We start from the raw sequence: 19,734 nt of genomic DNA, 5'->3' as shown, positions 1-19,734 counted from the left end.
TTTGAACAGTTCTCAAAAATCGCCCCCTCTGGGACGGATGTAGAACGCGATGGGAACGTCCCGGGGCAGCAGCGGCATTCCTCTATGCGGTAAGATCTGTTCTTAGCCCCATCCCATTCTCGTCATGCCCCCTTTTTGGAATGCAACAGGCCCATTGTAGGGCCTGTGCGATAAAGTTCATTGTTTCCCCCCCCTCCTCCTCCTCCTCCAGTAATTTAAGGACATAAACTAAATATACTAAGGTCCAAAGAACACTGCAGAAATAATCCCGTTTGAGACCATTTGTGAGACATTTAGCCTTCTCTGTCAGAGAGCTCTGGTGCCACAAATAAACTGCAATTCCCAGGATTCCCTAGCACTGAGCCAGGACAGTTAAAGTGGTCTCAAACTGGATTATGTTTGCATTGTGTTTTGGACCTATGTCTACAAAAGCATTTCTACAACTTCCTTCTCTCAGACTCGAAACACACGGGCAAAAAGTGCTGGTTTTGGGGGCATGGAGTTTAGACGATGTACACCATGAATTCAGGCGGAAGCCACACTGTTGTCATAGCAAGCAAAAAGAACCATGCATCCACCATATTCCCAGTGTGGTCGGGGCTAGCAAGGTCCCAGTGTGGTCCCTTTTTTCTGTCTCCTTTGGACCTCAGTCTCAAAGGTGCGACAACATACCTTTGCATACAATAGTCATTAAATTAGTGTTTAAGTCAGTAGTTAAGTTATTAGTATTTTGTTTTTATTGTCCTAGTTAAGATCCTTGATAGAATGTTGAGTATAATGTTTAATTTTAGATTAGTTTTAGTTTTATACATACAGTTGTCCATCAACTTTGCACAGCCCCCCTGCAAAAGTGGAAAAACCACAAATACAGGCATGCTGGGGGGTTTTAACCAGAGAAAACACTTTTCTAGGCATCTCTAGGTCTTACAGTGCAGCTCTATGGTCAACATCCACTGCATGTTGTCCTAAGAATCATGCTGGTGGACCTAAAAATGCCTTCAGTGAAATTCTATGGTCAACTTCTGGAGGACTTACTGATGCCTTAAAAAGAACATATGTTTTTCAGTGGCAGGGGCAAATACAGTAATCAGTGAATAATCATATCCATGAATGCTTAATCTGTAAATGCAGAGGAATGATGATGTATATGTATATGTGTGTGTGTGAATATTATTAAATCATTTGCTCTTTTTTGCTTTTTCCTTCCTTCCTTCCTTTCACTTCCCTTCTTCCTTTTCCCTTGCTGCTTATCTCCTGAGTGATGTAATATGTTGGTACAATATATATATATACATAAAATGGGGGACAGGAAGAACTCACGGCCTTGAGTTCCACCAGGACCCATACTGCCAGGACCCATGTGTCAATCTGAACCTACCTCAGTCCACACAACATTTTGGACATTTGTTGTGTTGTTTTGTGCCTCCAAGTCATTTCTGGTTTATAGGGACCCCAAGTCAAGCCTGTCACAGGATTTTACTGGTGATCTTTGTTCAGAGAAGGTTTACCAGTTCCTTCCTCTGAGTGTTAATTGACCAAGGGCCAAACAGTGGGTTTCCATGGGGATTTTGTGTGTGTGTGTGAGAGAGAGCGCCTTCAAGTAATCTATCAATTTATGGAGACTCCATGAATTTCATAGGGTTTTCTTATTCAGAGGTGTTTTTCCAGTTCTTTCTAATGAAATGTAACATACAGCACCTGATATTCATTGATGGTTCCCCCATTCAAGTACTAAGCAGGGATAACCCTGCTTAGCTTCCAAGACCAGACAGGATCAGGTGTCTTTAGGGTATCTTGGCCCTCTCCATGGACATTACCGAGCAACTATGTAATGTACATCTGAGCTCAGTCTTTATTGGAAACCTATATATTTTGATATACATTGCACCTCAAAATGCACACTAAATCCATTGCCTTCAGCCAAAACCTATTAGAAAACTGAAATTGTTCAGAAGGAAACTCACCACTCAAGAATTTAAATAAGATTATAATATTTAGATTACAGTACTAGCCCAACAAAGTGAAAAAGGTAATAATTTTGGTGCGTTTTTTGGTCCATGTGGCCATGTTCTGGAAGAGTTTATTCTTGACATTTCACCAGCATCTATGGCTGGCATTTTTCTCTGAGGATGCCAGCCCCAGGCACTGGCAAAATATCAGGAATAAAATCTTCCAGAACATGGCCACATAGCCCACAAAAAACTATAGATGCCGGCTGTGAAAGCCTTCGATTTCATACTGAAAAAAAATTGAGTACAGGTCCTGACTTACCCAAGAATAGCAAAGAAAGCCCAGAAGGAAAAACAACAATATACCACTCATCTCTCACAGTTATGACTATCAAATATAAAATCACTAATCTACAGTCCACCTGAAACAATGACATTTACCTCAAGCAAACTTTGAGTGCTAAACCTGCACTTGCTTACAGATAGACACTCTACTTTAAAAGGCTGCTGCTGCTGTGTACCTCTAAGTCGTTTTTAACTTGTGGCAACCCTAAGGCAAACCTATAATATTTTCATGACAAGACTTTTCAGAGCAGGTTTGCTTTTGCCTTCCTCTGAAGCTAAGAGATATGACTTGGCCAAGGTCACCCAGTGGGTTTCCATGGTTGAATAGGATTCATACTCAGATCTCCAGAGCTGTCCAGTGCCCAGCCACTACACCATGCTGGACTTCATTTTAAAAGATTGCTCACCAATAATAAACTACCTCCAACAGAAATAGAGATGCATCATCAGCCAAGAACCAGACCTTGTGGCAGACTGAAATATCAACTATGACCCCATGCCTACTCTGACAACACTATTGTATAGTTATGTGCTGCCAAGCTTACTCTAGAAATGAGAGATTGCCAAAAGATTCTGTTATTAATAGCCCTGCTCAGATCTTGAAAAATCAGGACCATGGCTTTTTACAGAAGCTAATAACATAATCAGCAACACCAGGATCTACAACATGTTATTTTTTGATCTCATAATTGCTCATCTTCCAATGTGATATACATTAGCATTTGCCACCAGTGACATACTGTATTGCACACAGCACAAAACAGGATCTGTGCAGAATGATAAAATGAGACTTACATGATATCAGAAATGGCAAGATTTAAAAAACAAGGTAACAATTTCTTAACAAAAGAACTTCAAAGAAAAATTCCTACATGAAATAGCTGAAGAAGAATGTATGAAGTTCAAGCTTTATATCCTGTCGATAACATTTACAAGCTTATAATACATGTCATTTCATCAAATCAAAGATTTCTGTGTTATAACATAACTACAATTTGTCAATGAGCATTGCTAAGGTAAATATCACTGTACGTTTTGCATTTTAGTTCCCTATGACCTCCATTGCTTAAAGGTCTGCAACCATCTGAGGTAACACATCATGTATTTGGTGAAGTAGGTTATCATGCACAAAATCATATGTCATAATAACATTATAATAAAATATGCTCAACGCTAAGGTGATTGTTGTGGTGGTTTTTGCTGCAACAGCTAGCACCATCATCAAATTCCAATCATTTTGTAAATTAGGCCAATACCAGAGCTCTCTGACATAGAATGCCATCCACATTTGCTGGGTTTAGGCCCCTGTGAGAGATAAAAAATGCAAATAACCCCCCCTTTTTTTAAAAAAACCTGAAAGAACATTTTCCCCAGAATCTCTATGTCCTCCAGCACAACTCTATGGCTAACATTTGGCAGAAGGTGACTACAGAATTACACTAGAGGACCTAAACTGTTTTCTCTAGGAATCACTAGGTCCTCCAGCGTGATTCTCTGATAAACTTCTAGCAAAGTCATGCTGGAGAACCTAGAGATTCCTAGAGATAACATATTAACCAAATCTGCAAATAAATTGTCAGATTTCAAAGCCACAAGTAGGGAGAGCCAACTGTATTATAGTTCTAGGGTTCAGATGCAGGCTATCTCAGAGACAGAGGTTTACTTAAAAACACTTAAGAGCTGATTCTATAAATGACAATAACAGCATCTAAAAGTCACCATTAGAATTCATGGTGTTTTGTTGAGTGGAATAACTAACCAAACAAAAAGAAGTGTCTATGGGCTGTTCATAAGCAGGAGATGAGGCACATTATATCCTTCTACTTGTGTTCTCCAGCATTATTTAGGAATACCTGTACTTAGAAATATTCTGCCTTTCACTGTAGAACAATCTGCTTTTCTCTGAAACAATCTAAGCTCTGAAAGGGTTATTCATGTACAACATGTGTTCATACAATGTGTCTTATAACAGATGACCTGAACATGGAAGCAATAAGCAGGTATGGAATTAATGCTTTGTGAAGTTCACTGTACTATATTCCTATACAAAATGTTCTGGTCCACACCTCTCAGACTAATGTGTGCATTAGCCTCTAACCAATTTTACACCTCCCCAGATATTTCAAGCATTTAAATACACACTTTGACAGAAAAGACAATGTTCAACACACCTTAAAACATATATTTAAATATGTCAATTTGACAGTACTTTTAAAATTGCAGATTACAATAGGAAATGGAACATAATTATGGATAGCAACAAAAGAAAAGACAGATTCATATGCTCTATTTTGATATCAATAGATTATGGGAAAAGGAGAGGTGGGGGTGTTGGGACAGATATAAGCAAATATAAATACCAAATATTTTGATTTTGCTAGGCAGGAGAACTAAAGGTTGAACTTGACAGTAAGGAAAAGAAAGGTAAGTGTGATGCATAAAAGGATGAAAAGCTAGTAAACTACCGAAGGGGAGATACAAAAAGTTACTTTGGGGACTACAACTCCTACAATGTTTGGACCATGACTGGGAGAAATGTATAGAAAATATAGTCCAAAATTAACCTTTCTGAGCTCTGGGGGGAAAGAGAACGTGCTTTAACCCATCAATATATCCATTACCACTACACTCCTAATGTCCCTGTGGTATTTTATTTTTCTCACTTGGGTGGAAAGTTTTCATTAAAATGACCAATGCTAGGGGTAATTGTGCATAAGCATGTTGCTTATACTGAATGTAGAAGTTGACCAAGCGTCACTCTAAAAATAGACTGTGGATGTCCCTAGTTGTCATTGTCATCCAGAATATTGTGTTCATTCTGACAGGGTGTTTCAGTTTGGTTCTGCTTTCTCTGCCCAAATGGGAGAGAACTATACCCGCCGGCATCTGAGTTTAGTTTAAAGTGGTAGAGATAAAAGTACTGTCACATCTGCAACCAACACACATTTGGAACAATATCATCCCCTTCCCCGCAACACACAGTTATCATGTTGTTCTCACAGCAGGAAGGAATCTGTGGTTTTTCTTGACTGTTACTCTTCTTTATTTAAACTACTAGAAATAACTCAAAAATGACAGAATGCTCTATCTATAAATAATCATTCCGGTGTAGAGTTATATTAGGAGGTAACTCAGATGGTATGATAACGCCTAACCAACTAATCTTAGACCTGTAATGCCATAAGATATAAATAAACTAGGCTAAGAATAACTGACCCAGAGGAGTCAGCCTGCTTCACAGAAGTCTGTGTTTTAGATCAGCATCCAACATAGATTAATTTATGTTGGATTATTTCATCAGGAGTCCCCTTCCCCCCATTTAATGAAAGTAACAAAAGCATAAAAATATATAGGAAAACCTTCATAGAAAAGGAATTTTCAAGTATACTCAGCCTTCCAAATAAAAGTTTCTAGCCAGAAAAACATTTTTACTAACCTAGCAAACCTATGCTGATCATAGGAGAGGGGAAGGACATATTTCGATGCCACTCACTGATGGAGAAAGAGACTTTCTTTCCCTTGCAGCACTGCAGAGATGGATGTGCAGACATCCATTCTTCCTTCACAAGCCCAATCACCCACCTGCATGGAACTCCTAGTTACCTTTGGCAACCAGGTGAGTGCATAATTACAAATTTGAGTAGACTTGTGTTATTATGAGTTGTAATCTTTCATACCATATTGATACATGTGTAACACAGACACAAAAGCTAAAGGTAAAGGTTTCCCTTGCCATAAATGTCTATTTGTAACAGACTGTAGGGGGGTGATGGTCATCTGTGTTACTAAGCTGAGGGAGCCAGCGTCGTCAGATTATGACTCCGATGGTCATGTGCCTGGCATGATTGCAATGAATGCTGTTACCTTCCCACCAAAGTGGTACTTATTTATCTACTTGCATTTTGCTTTCAAACTGCCAGGTTGGCAGAAGCTAGGACTAGTGATGTGAACTCACCTCACCACGCAGAACTTGGCCCTTGAACTGCTAACCTACCGAACTTACAATCGTCATAATTCGCATCTTAACCATTAAACCACTGCATCCCTACAGACATATTTAAAAGAAAATACACTTTGCATATACAATTATATCCATAATCCATTAAAAATCCAAAATAATATGGATTAATATTTTTATAAAAAGCAAGTGTTTTCCTCCATTACAGTTTCCCTCTAATGTTGGATAAAATGAAAGGAAAAGAATGTTTATTGGATAAGAGATTAAATCCAAAGGATTATGTTTAGTAACAACATTTCCTTAGCTCATTTGTCCACAAAGCAATCCTGTGAGGTAGGTTACTATTTTATTGTTCTTGTTTTGCAGTCGGGTAAGCAAAGCCGCATTCCTGTTGCTTGTTATAAGCCCTTTAGCCTTGTTTATGCTGGGCTGAAGTACACATAACAGGATATGTCACTGTTGCCTAATACAGCAGAGTGACAGCAATTTGCCTGAACACACTGTGGTGTTTATGTGCCTGAGGCAGAATTGGAACCCATGTTTTTCTGGACCAAACTCCACATGACTGGGACTAGAATTCCCAATTTCTTTTTCAAAAGGGAGTCAGGGTGGGGGTTGTCTTGGATCATAGATAAATTATAGGACAGGTCTGGGGAACCTGTGGCACACCAAATATTATTGAAGATCAGTTTCTAACAGCCCCAGTTTTCCTGGTTAATGCCAAGGACTGATGGGAGTTCAGCAAAACTGGAGGACTACCCAGGTTACCCAGCTGAGGGCCGGAGCAGAGGGTCAGAAAAAAGCAGCTTGATCCTGCTTTTTGCCAAAGCAGATTGAAACCTCACTGCCAGCACAGCCCACTTCCAAGGTAGGCCAAATACGCACAGCCAGCCACACTGTGCAGCATCAAGCCACACCTCTGGGTAATTTTTTAGTTGTTGCCTCCCCACCATACTTGTGCACCATCATACGAACATGCCACTGGCGACCCCCCAAGTACCTCCAAGTCCACCCTGTGCAGCCATGGATGACTGCACTGTTGATTGGCCATACAATCACATGTGTGATGCTCCCCCTGTTCTGGGAATCACTGCATTGATGTGCGAGTGATACACTGGCAAAGCACAATCATGGAGGTCCCCCATACACGTCCCCCTCAATCCATGCCTTCCTGTCAGACTGTCTGGCTTGTGTATATTGTAATTACATCCATTGGAATTGTCCCATTTTCATTTCTTTGCTTTGCCACAGCCCTGCACTTGCCTTGGGGTGTTTATATGCAGGTGCAAATAGTTCATGCTAAGCCAAACTATCCCAGGTTCTGTTTTCTCTGGTTTCACACCAGTTTTGCCCACTTTGGAGGCATGTCTAAATGCCCCGCCTTCAAAGAGGTTGAAAACAACTTTAATTTGTCTGTGTGTTCCACCCCTATATCATCATGGATTAACCTTTCCTCCCATATCAATTCCATGAGTGAAATCCTGTTCTCTCTCTCATATTCTCTCACTCTTTGTCATCTGGCTGTCTACATCAAATGTATACATGTGCACATGCACTCACGCACATGCTTGTTCTTGAATGCACATGTGTGCACACACTCACACCTGGCATTTAATTCAGAAAGAAAACCTCAGAGACATAATTTTTATGATTTTATACATTCCCTCTGCAGCCTGTCTGAATACCCTAAAGGCACCAGATCCTGTGTGATCATGGAAGCAAAGCAAGGTTAGCCCTGGTTAGTACTTGAATGGGAGACTGCCAATGAATATCAGGTACTGTAGGCGGTATTTCAGAGGAAGGAACTTACAAAATTACCTCTGAGTATTCTTTGCCCATGAAAACCCTATGAAACTGATTGGGTTGCCATAAATCAGCAGGCAACTTGAAGGCGTGTGCACACACACACACACACACACTTTCCTTCTGCCCCTAATAACTGCTCTGTAATCCAGTTTGCTCCATACAAATTCAGTGATCTGCCTAGTATTTATAGGCATAGGCAGTTGTCCCCAAACTTGACATATTTCTCAGTCCCACCTTCTCAAGCAGTCAGTGGGAATGAAAGAGAGGGCCTTCATGGTGGCTGCCCCTACACTCTGGAAACCCCTTCCCAGGGAGACCAGAATGGCCCCTTCCTTGTTATTCTTCCATTGGCAGACTAAGGGGCAAAACAGATTGCTCCAAAAGGGTAAATTGGGGCCACCCCAGCAGCCACACTCCACAGTCCGAATACACTGGCCTAAATAGGAGCAGAAAAGATTCACTCCTATTTGGGCCGGTAAAAAGCCACCTTAGGTGGCCCTGCCACAACTCCAGGTGGCTTCTTTTTTTTCTTTTTTCTTTTTTTTCTTTTTCTTTTTTTTTCTTCTTTTTTTTTATTAAATTTTTTATTATTAAAACAAACACATACAAAAATATGTATATATAGGGAAACATTACAATTGATTTCATCTATATACATCAGACAAACAAATAACAAATAACAAGTAAACATATATATATATATATGGAAAAATAAAAACAAAAAAAAAACCACATAAAATACCAAATATACAATTATCCCAACAATCCATTCTTCAAGCCGCTCCAAAGGCATGTGGCATCAAAACCCCACACCACGCACCTGGAACATCTTGAAGCCACGCGCATGTGGGTGAGTGGCTTCTGGAAGTCTTGGGAGCATGTGGCTATACACACCACACCCCAAAGCTGCCCGGAAACCAGCTTTTGTGGCTGGTCTGTTCTGGCCCAAAGATATTTTTATTCAGACAGGCTTTTAGAACATAAAGACTTTAAAGATTGGGCTGGTGGTATTGTACTTTTTTTATAGTGTATTGCTTTTAAGTGATGTTATCTTTTTAAAACTGCTTTTTATTTTATTTTTAACAAGTGGTGCAATAATACTGCATCATTTACTGCATCGTACTGCAATAATTTAATCCTATTTTAATGCTCTCTTTTGTCTGTTTCAAATTGTAGTGTTTTGTTTTGTTTTTTAAATTCTAAGTTGCTCTGAATCCTAGTTTGGGGGCAAAAGTGGATATAGATGATGATGATGATGATGATGATGATGATGATGATGATGATAGCAACAATTTGTTTTAATTTTATTAACATTAATTCCATTGTAATAGTGCAGTCTACCTTTGTAGGATTGTTTCTCAGGAGTGCTCAACTAGGAAAACTCAGAGGCAATCAATAGCATAACTCCCTCTCATTTCTGGGAAGATTATCTCATTCTGCTTCTACATGCAGGTGGGATTTGTACTATGGTAAACATGTGCATGTGGATCACTGTGAATTACTTTGCAAATTATTAATGAATCCAAGAGTGGTCAATGTGTTCATGAAGCCGGGGGGGGGGGGTTTCATCACGAAGTTCCACTTTAGCTGGACCAGTGCTGTGCAGTATAACATGATGGAAAGGGAAAACTCTGTGAAATCCTCTCCAGAACATCTTAAACATGAGTCCTCTAGCATGTTTATATTGTGTTTGCTAGTTTCACAGAATGAACAAAGAAGACAATAATGAAGATGTTCTGCAGCAATTTCTACTGATCTTAGTAAGATTACATTTTATGTTAATAGTAGAAACAATGATAAAATATATAGAATCTCAGTTCAAAGATGATATCAATCATTTTGTCTCTTACTAGTACTTTTATAAGAGCAGTGAAAATAATAGTGCCACAGGTGTTCAAAACTCATTAAATGTTTACTTGCAATGCCAACACATGCTGTGTCTACCGTAACCATCTGTGTAATCTATGAAAATATTTGTGTGTGGGGAGCACGTCAGTATGTTCAGACACTGGCCACATAAATAGTTCTGTAGTTTCTTCTGCAGATGCACCCATAACTTTTCCTGCATGACTTGGCTGATAACCTAATTAACAACAACACCTATGGACAGTTTTATGCATACTGAAGTGCTCCCCACAATGTATCACAACATGTTTTGCCTGTTGGACTGGGCACATCTGACTGGTTTGGGGGCAGTTATCTGTCCCTGGAACCCTTGGGGGGCGGGGTGTTGCAAAAACCACTAAAATGACCAAAAAGTAAAAAATAAGGCTGGAAATGGTTAGCGTCTGGTTTCTTTCTTTTTAAAATGGCTAAACAAGGCAGGCATACCCTCCAATATATCACTGATGAAAAATAGGACAAATATGGCCAAGCAACATCAGTATGCTGGCCAAGATGGCAAAAGATATTAGCAACATACAAGCTAGGAAGCCTACCATGAGCAAGATTCTTTCTCCTCCTCTCCTTTCCCCCCTATTGAGTTAACTATGTGCAAACTTCTTTTGTACTTTGAACTCAGCTTGCAGAAATTGAAGTAAGTTGAGGACAAAGGTAGGTGGAGGAGAGAGAAACCAGGACATTTTTTAAATTAGCTGGAAAAGTGAGACAATAGAGAATTAATCTGGATTGCCAAATCAGGACAGTTGGAGGTCACAGTCAGGACAACCCTATGCCTTATTTAAAAGTCTTATTACAGAACAGGCAAACCACCTTTTTTGCCAGAAAAGGGAAATTGTTGGAAGGCCAACTGGATGAGGCCCCAAAGATGCACCACATCCACCTATGTTTTAGGAGGAAACAGTTCAATGATCTCCTGCTATATTTTCTCTTCTATGCACTTGCAGGAGCATTTAGAACACTTTGCTCACAACTTGAAAGAAGCATGACCACTGCCAGTGATTCTCAAAAAGACATGCTTTCAACAGCTTTCTGATTTACTGAATATTTGGTCTGGAAATGCTAAAATGTAGGGAAGAAGACAGATGGGGGGGGAGGGGGATAAAAACATTTCTGGACATCCTCATGGTAATACCAGACTAGAATTACCACTGCAGAATTGTAATGTTGCTGTTACTTAACTAAATATTGGGAAGCGGATTCACCATCAGAAAAGACTGACTAAGACCCGGTACATACCTCCCTGGGCTGGAGGCAGCCAAGCTGTACGGCATCCCTCTGCCCCCAAAAGAACCTAGAAAAACCAGGTTCTTCTTGGGATGCCTTGCATTTATCATGAGTGTGCCATTGGTGCACACGTGATGTAAGCGACACGCAACGACACATCTATATGATGTGTGTCGCTTACGTCACAATGGCGGCCCCCGTATGGACAGGAGGCCGCCATTACGCCACTGCCGTGATGTCATAAGATTTGGGACCGTGTGGTTCGTGCGTGGTCCCTAACCCTACAGTTGCTGCCTGGACGCTGTTTCTTGGCGGTATGTGCCGGGCCCACGGCAGAATTTCAGAAATGTGGTGTCATGCCAGAAAAGACTCTGCACCTGCCCCTTTTCAAATGACAGAGGAAAAAACCAAGAATTTTTGACAATGATCTTAATACCAAGGCAGTTTTCTATTGAAAGAAGCGAAGATACCAAGATAAAGAAAAATAAACAAGTAAACATCAAACTGCTATTCCTCTGATACATACATATGCACACCACTCTTACGCTTACCACACATCCCCCAGGGATGTTCCCGGTGAAAAATGAAAGGGAGCGGGATGGGAACAGATGGGGGCTATTACGCATTTTATTGCATTCCAGAATTCCGCTGATGCTGCTGGAAGTTCCCATTCCCTTCCAGATCTGTCTCACAGGAGGGGATTTTCAGGAACACTTTTGAACAGCTCCTGAAAATCACCTCCTGTGGGACGGATTTGGAATGAAATGGGAACTTCCAGTGGCAGCAGTGGCTTTCTGGCATGTGATAAAGTGTGTGATAGCCTCCATTCTGTTCCCATCCCACTCCCTTTCATTCTGCGCCAGGAACATCCCTGGGGGCTGTGTGGTAAGCTCCTTTGTTTTTGAAGACTTGGTAGATAAGTTGTTTGTACCACTAAGGAAGATAGAATAGAGTCATTTACCTGGTCAGACTGACTGTAGATTATTTCAGAGGAAAGGTATTTTTCATATGTTGGCTTTATCCACTTGAACCACTTTGCTTCACTGCAAACGTTCTGCCATGCATTACTGAGACATTTTTATTTAAACTGTCTACTTTGGTCTTGTGCAGCACAAATTTACAATACAGTGTTGGATTAGGTTCACCATTGCTAAATGGTGAGTTAACACTTAGTCAAGAAATCTATTTTAGCAGACATTGCTAAGAGAATTCAGATCATGTCCAATTGTTTTATGATATGTTAGAAATCAGAGCGCTTCAGTCTGGCTCAACAACATACACTGATCACTACTTTCTACAGTGTTGCCAACAAGCACATCCCTCCTTTTGCTACCTGGCCCTGCTCACACTATTATTTACATCTATTATATATTGACACAACAATCCTGAGCCAATTTATTTATATATCATATAAGGGTAAGTCAAGAAAGAACAAAGTGAAGAATAGTAGTCTCTAAAAAAAAAACATTTCATGAAGAAAAGGAACTTTTTTTCTTGTATGTGTTTATACCTAAAATAATAGGTATTTGAAAGTATATTAATATTTTTTCCTTATTGTAAAACTTTATATCTTTTTTTAAAGACTGTAGTGGCATATACCTTATTGTCTTATTGTCAAGCACTTGCATAGTTGCCTTTATTAGGCACCAGTCTAGAATTTCCTATTCATAATCTGAGTTTTGATTGGTATCTATCCAGTTCATCCCATTCATAATAGGCACTGCTGACTGAGAGGGAAACAAATGGAGGAAGCAGTAATTAAGGGAATTCTAGATGTGCTATTTCAAATGACAGCAATATTTCACAAGCTTCATAGCCTGAGAAACTCTTGTGACAGTTTAGTTTGTGAACATGTATCAAATGCCTCTTAGATCCATTTTTATTTCTTAAGACTGAGCGGTCTGAGCTGAGGAATGCTTGCACAATTTATTTAAGGCTTTGTAACTCAAATAGAATCCATTTAGTACATGCTTCATCTGTGTTAATGCCTTTTCTTCATGACTGATGGTAAATGATTTATATAGGCCACAATATATTGCATATGCCAAGTTATATTATAATTGTTTGTTTAATACTCTTTTTAAAAAAAGATTCTTCAGAAAAAGCTGTATGATATCGGGACAGATCATCCCACACTTGAATTTTAAGAGTGGTGTTAAGTTAGGAGAAACTTGAAATGAAATTTCCACTCCTCTTTATGTCATGCAAATGAGGACACAAGCCATTTTCTTGATCTTGAAATCCTGAACACATTTCTATGAACATGGTGCTCACTGCTTTCACTAGAATTTGTTTCTGAAGTAAGTGTGGTGATGATAACATCATAAGATAAAGCAAATCAAAGCTCTTACTGGAAGAACAATAAGTCCACCTTTCAAGCTGTCAGATTTTATTGGCCTGATTACATAAGACTTCAGTTTAAAGCAATCTGATTTACAAAAACTTATCATTTGAAGCTCCCCCTGGCATGAAAAATAAAGTGATGGGGAACACCTCCATCAGCTTAACCACTGTGAGTCAGGACATGAACAAGCAAGGCCAGTAAAAAGATGGCAGCTCTAACAACTGAACTCATCAACCACTGATCCTAGCAGTTATCCGATTTATCCTACTTATTTTATACAGTGATCAAAATCTTCATTCATTGGCCTTTCCAGCTCAGCTATCTAGTGTGTCCAAAAAGAACTTGAAGAATGCACAACACTTTAAATTTCATCTATGATTAGTAAAAATCCATTAGATGGCTCACCACAATGTTGATTGATTAGGTTTATTTTAAGGGAACTAATGGCTGGCACTGGTGATCAAAAAAGCACAGGCAACATGCCAAAGTCCTTTGAAATCTCTGATGACCACTACATTCTAAGATGGGATGTATGTACTAACTCCATAAACTCTGTACCAAGCAGACTGGAGCCTTCAGCTCCATGTCTGCCTGGATGTCTTCCAAAACAGACAGGGGGAGGCAGAAAGCATGTGGTTACCCAGAAACAACAAGCAAGCGCTTTTTTGGCAGTTGCCAGGCAACCTCCTCCACATGCTCTCTCCTGCTGTGACCTCCTCCAACTTCAGGCTGAAGCCTTCAGGTCAGCGATATGAACAGAATCAATGGCAGCAGCCAAAGTAAAGTCTATCACCTACCCTGGGCTCACTCGCCTGTAGCTCTCATTATTTTCAGTGCACTGTGACCTTCTTACCTCCTTGCTGCTCACTCTTCCCAGTCATACATGTCTTGCCTCCCTAATATCCTGTTTGTGCTCACTTCCCTGTCATCACCTTTCTTTCTTGGACCTTCTAGTCTTTTGATGCATTGTGTCTCCTTTACTCTTACTATAATAAGACTTCTTAAAATATCTGATTCCATTGGATACTAAAGACTGAGATTTTTTTCCTCCACAGGGAGTGATGGGATGGCTATTAAAACATGGAAATAGCAGCCCTTGGGCTTTAAATCCATTATCCTGATAGGCATTTTTTTACAACTGGTAATACACACAGATTAGCACTGGCAAGTCTTTTAGTATGGGTACTCCTGTACCTTTACATATCAGAAAGATGGGATTTCATAAGATGCCACTTCTCATGGCAGGGGGTTGGACTATAATCATTCCTACTTTTTCGCAGGGGATCCATTCCAGACCCCCTCGCAAAAATTGAGTTTTGCTTATATTCAAGCCACCTTGGCTTGAATATACGCACGGGCGCACATCCCATTCATTCTTCCTCTATTCGTCCCTTGCACATAAGCAAGGGATGCGAGTTCAAAGACCACAAGAACGGAGGGAGGACTGTACACTGCCCTTGTTGTTTCTTCCAACTCTGTGATTATATGTCTTGGTGCTGAATAGGTTTGAAAAACTGGACTTTCCTGTATCTACTGATACCAAACCTATTGTGCAAGCTCATGAATGTCTTGTCAGAGCTAAGTGCCACTGTGGTCAATGGCCTATACTCCTAGGAAAGTGAGAATAGTACTTCAGCCCTAATCTCTAAAGGTTAGCTATTCACAAAAGGGAATATTGTCAGATTTTTCTCAGCCCATGATAACCCAAGTCAGATCAACAAGTACACCTACTCTACAAAATAAAAAGTCTTTGAGAAAGAAATTTAACTTTGGTAAGATCACCTCACCCAATACACATCACTTTTGCAGTTGAGAAGGGACATATGTCTTCCCAGGGTACTTGCAATCAGTATACTTGCAATGGTCCAAGTGTCTCTTGTATATATATACACACAAGAAAAATTTCCAGAGCAACACAAATTGTATGTGTTCTAAAAGAAGCATAGCAGGCAGAAATTGACTTATAACTTTTTTCCCAAACATGGAGATGCAATGATGAGCAAAGGTTCAGTTGCTGGTCTCTACCAATTGTCCATTCATTTTATATGCTTTTTTTTTAAAGAGGACAGCACAAATCACAATCTGAGCATGTAAAAACAAACTAATAGCCTTTCACTGTTTGTAACACACCCTGATTCCTATAATTCTAGTTTAGAGTGCTCACTTGAACTTACCTGTGATTCAATATCACAGTATCCCTATAAAGCAGGAAGGTCAACAGATGATCAACAAGTGCTGAGGACATTGCAACTGCATGTGGGCAGTGTATAGACACTGTCATGTGCAGTCTGTCAACCAATTTTTTCTTTCCCCCTCTCAGAAAATTATAGGTGCTCTCTGTACAAATTTTGAGTAAGACTATGAAACAAATCAGACATTTCAAATGAAGAGAAAACGCAGAGTTTAAAATCAGTGAAGTTAAGGTATAGCATCGTTGGCTCAAGCACAGAGAGCCTTGCAAGACAACGCTGTACGCATGAAGGATTATACAACTCATTGATAGATCAACCTTTGTTATTTTTTTACAAATTATGCAAACAAGCTATCACAGAATCCAAGAAAATCTTCCAAATGTGAAGGTAATTTCAAAAATTCTGTAACTGCATCTTTAAAACACCTGTTCTCCAGACAGTTTTAGTGAATCATTGCATCCAACTTTCCTTTCAGTTTTCCCAAATATGTTTCAAGTAATAGATATGAACTATAAATCCAGTACATATAGATGTATTTGAGAATTATTTTACATGACACCACTGGGGAATCTGAAAAGTATGTTAGCAAAAACCTTTCATTATGTGAAACTTCCAGAGTTACCATTGTAACAAAGCAATGACACAAAATAAATTCTCCCTTATCATTCTGTGCTCATGTCTGTTGATAAATTCAATTGAAAATGGATTCAGAAAGACCTCCTGAGCATAAAGGGGTCTAATCTTGTTCATGCAAAGGAAACTAGGTACCTGTTTCTAAACCATACTAAACTGCACTGATTTCTATGGTTCTTTAACACTGGACTACTACAAATCTACTCAAGACGTAAGTCTCATTCTGTTCAATGGGACTTGCTTCCCCATAAGGAAATAAAGGATTATAGCCTAGTTGAGAATGTAACCTATGAGGATTACTTCCAAATTGACAGGGTTCCAGGCTGTAAGCATATTATAATTCTGTAAGCATTCTTCAAACCCGACATAAACAAGACAGGGAAACGCAACAAGGGAAATGCAAATTACTTTTTTTCCTGCTTAGAAATCAGTATTCTCACAAGGGAAGAAAATATAAAGCACAAAACAGCAGCAGCAACAACAGAATAAACTGAAAAATACTAATTTCTGCAGAGCTTCTTTTCAGTGAACAAGAAACTGAATATAAATGAAAGGTGACAGATATTGAGCTTAACAACAAATTCTTAGTTTTGTCATACTTTTATATATGAAGCTTTTCTACATGAAGGCTCTTACCTGAGCTGATCATACTGTGCATTCTTTGCTGAGCCAAGAGCTGGTCACGTCCTGAAACTCCATCTGAGGAAAAACACGATTCACTCTCGTAAATTGTCTGCAGCATATTCCAATCAGTCTGCACTTCAGCTACATGAAGGATTCATCACCAACCGTTCAGAGGCGTTGGAAACGACCCCCATCTGGTTGTTTCCTCCTTCTCCTCTTCAGGAGGTGTTTTTAAAAATAATAATTATAATAGTAATAATAATGACACCACTTACTAAAATGGATATGACTATACACATAAGATTTCTATAGAGAAATAAAAGCACTGGCTACAATGGAAATCCAGTCTTAAGACAATTCCATTCAAACACAGATAAATAAACGATACAAATATAACAGTGACTCTATCTGTGTAATAAAAGATTTTATTATGCACCTCTCTTGTTGGGTTAGCTGTGTACTGGAGCCAAAGAGCAGGTGGAGGGAGGCTATATTTCTCCCCCAGGTTATTCTCGGGAGTCCAGCAAGAGAAATAAAACCACTTAAAAACAAAAACAAGCAAGCACAGTTTCTAGGGACTTGACTCCCCAGGGGTTTAAGTTTCAATTGCTCCCAACCCTGACATGTGTCTGTGTCTCCAGGTCCTCTTCTTCCTCCGCCTCTTTCTTTGCCTGCCTGCCTGCCTGCCTCTCTCTCTTTCTCTCTGTGCAAAGTTGGCTGAAGCTTGTGAGATCTCATTTGCATACAGATCAACAACAGCATGGCCCACAGGCAACAGAAATAGAACAATGGCTAGCCTGAGCCAAAAATAGGTCAAGCATGGCCGGATGATTGGAGCCTGCATGAATGCATTTAAAAATACCTCAGCTAACCCAGCTGGCCAGTCTCTGTCTTTCAAAGCTGCAGGTCTCCAGTGTGATCCTTCAGATGAAGCGATTACCTTTGCCCAGTGCCAAACCTGTGCCTGCCTCTCTCTGTGTGTACTATTTGCGTATGTGTGTGTTTATACTATACACTCTCTCTCTCTCTGTTTATGCATGTGACGGAGACTGAGCAATATTTTCATGGGTGTTTGACGTTCTTTCTCTCTCTCCTAATAGACTGTGGCTCATCTTTGACAAGGCAGCAAAAAGGGGAACAGATCTATGCTGGTTCTAAAATAATACTGTGGAAGCTTCTACTCATAATGTGGTTTCTGCTTCACCCACGCGCAGCAAACCTGGACGTTCTATTTTTGTTGCCCGTTTCTCTGGCTACATTGCAGAAAGAGTTGGCTGGAGCACTACTATCTCTCTGCTGCCTTTCAGGTCTAAGACATACAAGCAATGAGAGAGGGAGAGAGGGATAGCTGAAAGCCATCACACCCCTGGGGAGAGAAAACTCATCCAGCAAGGAATTGCACTTTGATTTTGAAGTGTATTGTTTCCCCTTAATGTCAGTTTTCTACTGCAGCACAGCATGTTAAATGCTGCAAGCAACAATGCCCTCCATCTAACTGGGGAGAAGCACTAAACAATTTATACTGCAGAGGGCTCTAAATATAAAAGGAAGTGTTGACTTAAAATAGCTGCTTCCAGACTTGCATAGCAATGTTTAAAGATCTAGGCATGTCTGTGCCTTGTCCTGCAATGCTATTTTTAAGGACAATTCATTGTTTATGATATACTGTAGGTAGATGCACAAAAACTAAGTAGGGATCCAAGCATAAATACATCATAGTACAAAACCAAGGATTTGTTAAAGTAAAAGCAGGGAGGCCAATTTGAATAAAACAAAATCCAGTACCTCATTTATTCTATATTTTCAAACGAGTTTCTAGCAGAACATTATTTCCTCCTTTTCATTTCCATACCCCTTAAATGAAACTTCCAAGATATCCATAAATAACATCCCAGTTTGCTGACAGACCTCGACAGTAGGGTAGCCATGTGAAAAGGAGGACAAGGATCTTGTACACTTAATACTTATGTAGTGGAATTGAAAATCATAACTGTGTTAGTCTGGAAAATCAGTATGCAAAGGGATCTTATAGCACCTTTGAGACTAACTGAAAGAGAGAATGTGAAGTCGAAGACTTTCATGGCTGGCATCTATAGTTTTTTATGGGTTTTTCGGGCTATGTGGCCATGTTCTAGAAGAGTTTCTTCCTGACGTTTCGCCAGCATCTGTGGCTGGCATCTTGAGAGACCGCTTGCCTGGAAAAAGTTGGCTCACACAGTATATATACACCCAACTTTTTCCAGGCAAGCAGTCTCTGAAGATGCCAGCCACAGATGCTGGTGAAACGTCAGGAAGAAACTCTTCTAGAAGATGGCCACAAACCCACAAAAAACTATGAAAGAGAGAAGTTGGTAGCATGAACTTTTGTAGACTTGTCACTTCCCCATGCAGCTAAGGAAGTAAACTCAAACCTAGGAAAGCTCATGCTACCAACTTCTCTCTTTCACATAGTCTCAAAGATGCTACAAGAATCCTTTGCATACTAATACTTATGTAGAAGAGGGCATTTCAGCAGGTGGGCATTGTCATGAAAATTATACTGTTGACATTCACTCTATTGTACAACTACTGAAGGCACAGCAACAGACAGCCCTTTTAAGTTGCTGTGAAGTCAACTTCACCTTATGGCAACCCTATGAATGAGATTGCCATGCTCAGGTCTTAAAGGCCATGGCTTCTGTGCAGAGTAGCCTTAAAGGCTGAGCTGGGGGATGAGTTGGGGTGTAGCATCCATATGACGCACACCCCGGCTCCACC

General features: G+C 39.9%; 1 protein-coding gene across 1 annotated transcript in view; it reads right to left on the bottom strand.

Moving 5' to 3' along the window:
* Positions 1-19,734, bottom strand: part of HDAC9 (histone deacetylase 9) — a 553,634-nt gene that overhangs the window by 342,125 nt on the left and 191,775 nt on the right. The window contains exon 3 of the mRNA XM_042472073.1: positions 16,990-17,052. Coding sequence (XP_042328007.1) covers positions 16,990-17,052 — 63 coding nt within the window. The remainder of the gene's footprint in view (positions 1-16,989; positions 17,053-19,734) is intronic.

Source organism: Sceloporus undulatus, chromosome 6 (genome assembly GCF_019175285.1).
Source record: "Sceloporus undulatus isolate JIND9_A2432 ecotype Alabama chromosome 6, SceUnd_v1.1, whole genome shotgun sequence".
Taxonomy (NCBI): Eukaryota; Metazoa; Chordata; class Lepidosauria; order Squamata; family Phrynosomatidae; genus Sceloporus; species Sceloporus undulatus.
This window is presented reverse-complemented; position numbering and strand designations above follow the sequence as displayed.